We start from the raw sequence: 9,297 nt of genomic DNA, 5'->3' as shown, positions 1-9,297 counted from the left end.
TATGTATTAAATACTATATTCTTATAATAAAGTAAGCTAGAGAAAAGAAAATGTTATTAAGAAAATCATAAAGAAGAGAAAATATATTTACTATTCTTTAAGTAGAAGTGAATCATCATAAAGGTCTTCATCCTCATCATCTTCACATTGAGTAGGCTGAGAAGAAGAAGGAAGGGAAAAGATGGGTTTGTCTTTCTGTCTGCAGGTGGCAGAGGCAGAAGTGGATGACATGGAAGGGGAGACAGGAGAGGCCGGCACATTCCATGTAGCTTTTATTGAAAAAATCCACGTATAAGTGTACATGTGCAATTCGAACCTGTGTGGTTCAAGGGTCAACTGTACTTCTAAAATTGTGGATAAAAAGGAAGTGGAAACTTGATGCATTGGCCAATTCATCTGGTATAATCCCTATATCTTATTATATATGATTTCTTGATTATTTTCTTAATATTTAACTTTTACTCATGTGTATTGAATAGATTATCTAGGACTACTTCCAGGCTGCCTTCTGTTTTGCCATCCAGCAGAGATCTGAACCATCCTTCTAACTCTTATCAGTTGGTATAGTCATGGAATTTCTATTTACCTAAACAAAATATGATTTCCAAGAAAATACATTGAAATGTATTCAGAAAATACTTTTCAATCCCAGGGAAACATGATACGTTCCAAACCACTCTTTTAAAAATCTTTTCTTTGCTTTTTGGGCCATATTACATTATTTGTTTATTCAATGATTTGTTAAAGTCCTAGTAAGACAAAATGCTAAAAACTGAATCCTTCTGTCCATAATCATTTGCATAATTGGGAGTACCCCTAACCCTAAAATTGCCTTATAAAAAAATTCTGGAAGAAAATGTGTTCTCTCTTCAATACCTTATTGTCAGTCCTAATCGTGACTTTCAGTTGTGGTAGTACACGTTCTACTTCTAGACTCCATTCTGCAGCATCTGTTGTGGATTCCAAAATATCTTCTTGTTTGGCAGACTCGTTCATATCCTAAGAAAGGAAAGATTTCACAAGATTGAGAGTTTATAAAAAGAAATGGTAAAATTTTGAGGCATTTTAGCAGCATTGCACAATTTAAATCAAGGATTGGTAGTGTTAAAATTATAGTGGAAGAAGAAATTTTTTTTCTCTTCTCCTACCAATGTTGAAAGAAAATAATGCACCAACCTGGTAGAATAGCAAAATAAGTATTAAAGAAGAAGCAAATATATGATTCAACTGTTTTTACAAAGAAAAAGTTTTTGCGATATCATACTGAACTCAATGGTAATACTATCAAGTGGATAAGCCATTTATGTATGTTAATTGGTAACAATAGAAGAAATATGATCACTCATTCATTTCCGATTAAAAAAAAACATTGTTTTAGTTTGAAATTATTACACTGAAATACAAAATCTGAAAGACAAAGAATATAAAATCCTAGAAGCAAAGGATTCATTATTTATACATTTTGTATTCATAATTAAAGTGATAATTTAGTTAAGTCAAACCATAATGTCCTCAAAAATGTGATTTAATATAGACATACTTGAACTTGAATGGGGGTGGAGGCAAAGTTCTGCATTCGACTTCTGCCCTTGAATAATCAAATCTATTCATGACTGTTTTTGAATCTCACACACACAAAAAATCCTTTTTATTTTCTCCCAGCCCTTCACATTTCATCATTAAGTATATTGGATTTGAAAATGTAAAGAACGTACAAATTAATGATTTAAAGATAAAATCTAAAACATTAATTTTGGTAGCAATTTTTCTCTTTAAACTCCCTTCATAAATTATAAGCACATCTAAAGTAAAAAATATAAGCATTTAGATAGGAAAAAAGAAACCAAAGAGACATAAACAGCTAAATACAATACATGAACCTTATATGGATTCTAATTTGAATAATCTATAAAAAGATATTTTTGAGACAATCAGGAAAATTTCAATATAGGAAGTGTTGGGTGATATTAAGAAATTATTATTAATTTTGTGGGTATGATCTAGCATGGTGGTTATGTTTAAAAAGGCCTTGTAAGTTAGAAAGCAATGCTGAAATATTTACAAGCAAATTGATAGGATCTAAAATTTACTTTAAAACACCATGAGGCAAAGAACAAAAGGGGGTGGCTTCAGCTAAAACATCATTGACAAAATATTAATAATTGTTAAAAGTGGGTAATGTTGTGTAAGGGTTATCTTTTTCTAATTTTGTATATATTTGAAATGTTCCATAATACAAACTTAAAAATAGAAGACTGGGTAAATAATCTCATGGTGAGGTTCACATTGTTAATGTGAGTTTATGTCACTAAAAGGTATTTCTTAAATGAAAGCTCATTAGCTTTGTCTTTCCAACTAGTCTAAGACTAAGTAGACTAACCTTATGTTGGGGTTTGTATTTTTTGTGGGAGCTTGAGGGCTTTAGGGGCTTTGAACTCGCTCCCAACTGAGACTCTAGGGCAGTGCTAACATGACAAAGCCTCTCCCACCTCCTAGCTCATAGTAGTAAGAGCCTTAAAAAAGCATGTATTGCTTTTTGTCCAGAAATTCAGTGGACTATGTATTTCTAACCTCACTATTTGAGTATGGATAACTAATATAAGTTTTTATGCTTTATAAAATGTGGTTTGGATTTTATTTAGTTAAACATTGCATTTAAAAAAACAGAAGTATAAAAAAGTATAAGCATTAAATAAAATGTGGAAAATCTAAGTGAAAAAAGCTCAAGATTCTATTTTAGACATGAAAGCTCTCATTTAAATATAGAAACATTGTATTATTTTGAGTACCTAATAGAATGCTATATATACTTCTATACGAATTGAATCCAGTGTAGTGCAAGAATAGCATAGCTGGGGAGGAGGGTGCAGCATTCACAAAGTAGACACGGATGAAGTTATATGAGAATATGCGATGGCAAGAAAAGGGACAAAAGTCTCTGTGTTGAAACCTAAAGCAATGGAGAAGGTTCTCTGCCATGCAAATTCACATTGGCATCAATAACATGCTTGTGCTTAGAAGAGCCCGGCGTGTGTGCCTTCACTGGCACATCTGGGTACCTGTCCTAGGGTCTAGGAGGCCTGATTCTGACTAGTTAATTTTCTATACCAAACAAGGCAGACCAGTGGGGCCAGGTAGGATGTAAGCCCTGCTGTGCTAATGTGAGCCCTGACATTTGGAGCATGTGTGTGGCTATACACACAGGCTTGCTCCTGCCAGGGTTATGGGCCCCACATCTCAGTCCCACAGAATCAGGCTGAACCAAGAGGGCATGTCCTTTCAGCAGCAGTTTTGCATGATTCTTAGTAGATTGTAGACACACTGGTCATTGATTTAAAAATAAATTTGATTTATGGAGCCACTGTTTGGGCAAGTTGAAGCTGGCTGCTGTTGATTCAATCCCAGAGCCAGTGCTCTCCAACCTCATCCCCTCATTTCCACCCCTCCCTCTGCCCCTCCTTACAAGAGGGTGAAGTCCAGGATCACCAAACAAGGCCAGAAAGGGATGCCCATCCACATTCCCACTTTCTTCAGGTCTCAATGTAGGATTGTGCAAATTGTGAATAACGTACTTAAAATTTTTACTCAAGGAAGGGCATGTTTCTCTAATTTTCCCAGAGACAAATGGTTTTGCAGTGGCCCTGTCTGAATTAGACTCAGAATCTGAGTTAGCAGGTATATGAAGATCAAACACTGCATTTAGAGATCCCATTGCATGAGCTATTTGTCTTTATACTGAGCCCTTCGGTAAGTTACGTTTACTGTTACTAGCTTATTATTTGGTTCCTTTAGGCAATGATTTGCTAACTCCTACTCACAATGTCCTAAAATGATTTAATGTAGGAGCTCAAAAATTTTTACTCACTCCTAGGCCATAATTAATATACTGGGGGAAATGGCCTAGTTACTAAATGAAGAAAGGGTAAAAAGGGAACTTTAGGTTTGGCAGACCAGCATTAACTTATTCAACTACAGTTTCTTTCTACTTCCATGTTTGCACATCAATTTCATAACCTCATTCCTCACTCAAAATTTCTTAATGCCCTAATAACTGGATACATTAGCTGAGCAAGCTCTATATGTGAAGTATAAATCATTTTAAAACTCTATACTGTGCCTGAGTTTGCTTTGAGAAAACCTTTTGTTTCTCCATTAAACAAATGGTATTTTATGTGGGGCTATTTGTAAAGAGAAATAAACTGCTGTTTCTGCTTCAAATTTTACATCATTATGATGAAGTCCCTCTCCGAAACATTAGAACTAAGATAAAGCATAGCTCTTGGGAAATTGCATTTTCCAGTCACTGCTGCTGAAGAAACAATTAGAAACTCAATAAGACACAAGTTTTCTAGAAGTCTTATTTATAATTCATTAATTCAACCAGTAAACCATTTGTTAAGCTCGTACAACATTCAAGGTAAGAATCCAGGCACCATGCTCAGTGTGGAAATATAAAAGGATTTAATCCCTGCCTGCAAAGAGTTTACAGTCTATTAGGAAGAGTTTGAGGCCAGTTAATGAGAGTAATAATTGGTCTTTGGTAAAAGGAGAAACTGATGAGATGAAAACGTATCCCAAGACTGCCAAAGGAAGAACTGAAGATAACAGTCTAAACCAACCTGTAAAGTAACCTTGGGCTCAAATTGTCTGGTACAACATCCATGTCAGTTCAAGAAGCAAACGCAAAATGTTAATAGCCTATTCAGAATCCTGTTCCAAGAGGTAATCTCTCCTTCTCCCAGATAGTATTAATAGAATGGTTAAGCATCTCAAGAAAGACTATGGTCTATAAATGTATATATTTTATATATATGGTTGAGATGGCAACCTCACGTATGTATCAGTGCCCAAATTCATTTGAAGAGCTCAATTCATATACCTACTGAGATAAAAGTCCAATTAACTGTCAAGATTAAATAGTCCCAAAACTCAAGGAATGGGGAACTATTAATAAGTTGTCTTTAAGAGTCACAACAGTATGGAGTCAATGTTAAGAGGATGGGTCTAGAATCCCAAATAAACTGTGTGACAGCAAATTTAGTCTAGTGGGCCTTCAATAATAATCCATGTGACAGATTATGAAAATAAATCCATGACATCACCAGGCCTTCCTAATTTACATCGAAATGCAAGGTTCTTGATAACTTATATCCTATGTAAGCTTCTCACTCAAAAATACTCATGACAACCCAGGGACTTATTTGTATTGAGGGATTGGGGCTTTTCCTATTCTCCTATGGCACAAAAGAATGTTGGCAATTCCAGTCTCTAGGAAAGGTGAAAACTTACACAAAATAAGAAATATATCAAGTGCAGGCTCCATGCCACCACCACATCGGGTGCTGCCCACAAGTTAGGTTACAATAATTTCAAAACAAGACTGGGAAGAATTATTTGTGTCCCAGTTTGCAGATAAGAAAGCAGAGTCACAGAGGTTAATTAACATGCTATGGCCATGTGGCTAGTGCCACACAGTCAGGATTTTAGCTAAGGCTGCTATTTCTGCCATAGAATCTACCTTGAAGGTATGAACCTAGATCTGGAAAGGACTTTGAACGGTTCTTGCTTCCTCCTTCTTGCTAGGCACACAATGAAACCAGGATGAAAATAAGGATCTCTCATATTTCAAGTGTGGATCCAAAAGCTACACTAAAGATCAAGCAAAATTCTGTCTTTTACACCCAGCAAGAACTGCTGTTTGAGCTTCTGTTGAGCAGTGAGAAGCAGAGCGTTTTTCTCTAGCCCACATTTCCTAATCACCTCCAGATGTAAAATTGATGGGGGTGGTGAGGGTTAGTTACCAGAGAAATAAAACCATTTACTCAGTCATAATTATTCCATCACTCTCAAACATGTGGCATTTTAATCATTTCTCCTGTGAAATACCAACCATAGGCTTCTCTCATACACAGATAAGTGGCCCAACACAAAAATGGTTTTAGGAAAGGTGAAGAAAAACATTTTCCTCAAGCAGGAATGAAAATCAATGGTAATCTATGGGGCAAACTATTTGTAGAACAGTTTCTTCCCCCTGTGTTTCTCAGAAAGGAGGTTTTTCCTAGAAGAAAAGTGTAAACCATATGTCAAATGAAGAAAATTTAAAGTATTTAAGATATTAACCAAAGTCGATCCCTCTTCTTCCCCTCTTTGATTACAATACTACAGATGTATTGCCTAGATGAAACCCTAAACTAAAACTGAAATGACATTTTTATTCTAAGCCCGTATTTTTACTTGCTTTCAGCTTTTGCTTTTTAAGCTAAAAAAATCCCCATTCTTGGTACAATGAATTTTTTTGCTAAGTAATTAAAAACCAATTGTGTTTAAACCTTTTGAGATACTTGGTTTTATGCTGTATAACTCAGGATTTGGTTTCTAAAACCTCACATTTAGCATCTCAAAGAAGAATAGTATCTATGGCATGTTTGAAAAAAATGTTTTGAAATGAAGTGATGGGCATTTAAAAATAGAATTCAGAGACTGCATAGCACCCTCTCATCTTTTTTTCAATGGGGGAGCAGAATGACACATTTGCATTTTGCTGCCAGAACATTGTTGCCATGATTTTGTTGAGTTTCACAATGGAGAAAGGAGCTACAGAAACCACTCATAATCATAGAGTAGCCACCATGTACATGCAGCACGTCCCCAATGGACATACTCAACTTAGAAATGACCAGCACACCTTGACAGCAGAGCCTTCTTTCCCTGCTCCCACCCCGCCAGCTCTGAACATTTTACAATGCTCCTAATCATCAAAGGCCCAGCCCAACTGTCAGAGCCTTAATTCAACACCAGTGTCCTCTTCCACAGCTACTCTCAGGGTAGCTCTGGCTACGTTTAAGATTCCAAGAATGCTCAGGAATCAGAGGGATTTAGAGAATCTGGAACTCCGTGGACTAGCCTTGAAGCCTGATATTCATCCATAATGCTTTCTTTCTAAGAAAAGCTTTCTCAAAATTAAAATAATTAACTTACAAATGAAATTTTGAAAGATAAAGCAATCCCTCACTAATTATAGTTGGTTTCCTGAAAAGTATTATGTCTGGCAAAATCACAATTGGTGTCAGGGAAGTGGAGCGGGAAATCACACAGTAAGGATGGCTTTAAAATATTTTTTAAATCTCAAATAAATATTCTGAAAAGCACCTGCTTCCAAAACTAACCAATTTCATCACTGTAAACATTATCAATAGGAGGAACCCTTCTCTTAGTACATGTCTTTTTCAGTGTTCATGAGTCTGTTGTTGTGTTATGATCTGCTTAGGCGACATTTAAAATTTAGCCAATGGGAAGACAGTATTTCTTTATAAATTCTTCAGATTAGCAGTTACAGGCTTCAACTATGTTTTGGTAGTCAGGAAGATGAGTCACTGAGTCCTGTTTCAAGGGAGAATTTGCTGCCCAACTGCAGGAAATGTGGCCAGCAGATGGTCTCCTGCTGTTAGCTCTCTGGATCTGTCTCACCTACAGAGAACCACCTCACCTGGGAGTACGTCCTTTCCAGGATAGCCTTCCTCCAGGGACTGAACCAACCACTTGCTCCAGAGCTCCTCACCAGGTTGGCCAACTCTTTGTCAGGCCTGCATTGCAGCAAGACTTCTCCCTCTGCTCCGTCCCTCCTCCCCTCTTCCTTTTAAACATGTCTATTTCTAATAAACATCTTGTACTCCAAACTGTCTCAGTGTCTGCTTCCAGAGAACATAAACCGTGACATGTCTTTTTCACTTGTATTCGCTCTTGCTTCATTTTACCACAAGTCTTAGGAAAATGCTTGTGTATACCCAACTCCTGTAATTATCATGATATTTAAGAGCATGTTTTTCAGGGTCTAGCCTTCACTTTATTTAATGAAAGGAAGGAATACAGTTAGATTTCTCCCTGCATTATCCCAACATGGTATATAGAAGAGGACACAATCATCAAGTTTCTTTTCTCTAGGAAGATTAAACTATACCTTGCCTATAAAATTATAAAATAGCATGCATTCATTCGATATTACTGATTATTGAGCAACTGCTACACACCAGGCACAGGTGAAGAAAGCAGTGAAAAATCTCCTGCTCTTGAAGAGTTTGCCTTCTAGTGGTTGAGACAGACAATAAACAAATCAGTAATTAATATAACACCATACAAGGATCTATGAAGAAAAATAAAGCAGGGTGAGAGGAGAGAGAATGACTGGAGAAGCATCTATTGTTTTAAAACCACAGGTAGGGAGGGATTGCTCTCACCCATACTTTGCTAGGCTTGCACAGTCACGTACGAACTTAGTCAATCAATTTTCTCAACAGTGCATATCATTCTTGTTCTAGTGAAGAATTCATCATGCTCAGCTCCACTACCATGATATTTCTTCTACACTGTGAGTCCACCTGCTGCATGAAACATAAAATCTTAAATCTATGTTACTAACCCATATAGCAATTCTGTCTTGGGGAAAGAGAGGCCTGAGCTATCATAAGCTGTAGTCAGACACAGCTGTCTAAGGCAGATGGCTTTAGTGGGCAATATCATAAGCTTGCCAGATTTTTTAAAATATGAAAGGGTTTTCTGCCTCATTAGTACTCCATGGTTGACCATCCACAAACACCTGGTGTTTACATTTATTCCTCTTGTGAAAATGGAACTATACATAGTCTTAGCTCTAAAGGATATGTTGTATCATCTTTGTCCAAAGGATCTAATACTTAGATAATTTATAAAGGCACAGGTAGGAGAAAAACCCTTCCCATATTAAATATAATTTAATTGAGATGAAAAATTGAAATCAGGACCAATAGGGACTTAGAGTAACGGTAGAGGCAAATTAAATTACTTTGCTCCTTCCCAATACTCAAACTACTTTCTTTAGAAGGACTCCCAGGTGGCCTTCACAGTTCTCTATCTACACCATCAACATAAGAATGAATAACACAAATAACACAAATGACAGTTTCTTTCTAAGAATAACTGTGTACATCTCTACTTTTATTTTTCTACTCATACATAGGAGCACTTTGTCATAATCATCTTCAACACATACATTACATGAACACCAACATCACAGTGTACTTGCTCAGAGCAGGAATCAAATCCTACCTATGCCTTGTTGAATTCTTTTTTTTTTTTTTAATTTATATAAATAGAGATGGGGTCTCGCTCTTGCTCAGGCTGGTCTCGAACCCCTGAGCTCAAGCAATCCTCCCGCCTCAGCCTCCCATAGAGCCAGCTTTCCATCGCATCCCTTAGGGCTGATGGCTTACAGCTGTTCCATAAATGTTTGTTAAATAAGTAGCAAATCTAAAATGTCTTTCT

The 9,297-nt window shown here is 36.5% G+C and overlaps 1 protein-coding gene across 1 annotated transcript in view; it reads right to left on the bottom strand.

The window, feature by feature from the left end:
- Positions 1 to 9,297, bottom strand: part of IFT57 (intraflagellar transport 57) — a 57,817-nt gene that overhangs the window by 29,024 nt on the left and 19,496 nt on the right. The window contains 1 exon segment of the mRNA XM_012645969.1: positions 877 to 999. Within this exon segment, the coding sequence (XP_012501423.1) occupies positions 877 to 999 (123 nt within the window).

The sequence above is a fragment of the Propithecus coquereli genome, unplaced genomic scaffold, assembly GCF_000956105.1.
Source record: "Propithecus coquereli isolate 6110/MARCELLA unplaced genomic scaffold, Pcoq_1.0 Scaffold105, whole genome shotgun sequence".
NCBI classification, from domain to species: Eukaryota; Metazoa; Chordata; class Mammalia; order Primates; family Indriidae; genus Propithecus; species Propithecus coquereli.
The sequence above is the reverse complement of the archived record's forward strand: the minus strand, read 5'-3'. Positions and strand labels throughout refer to the sequence as shown.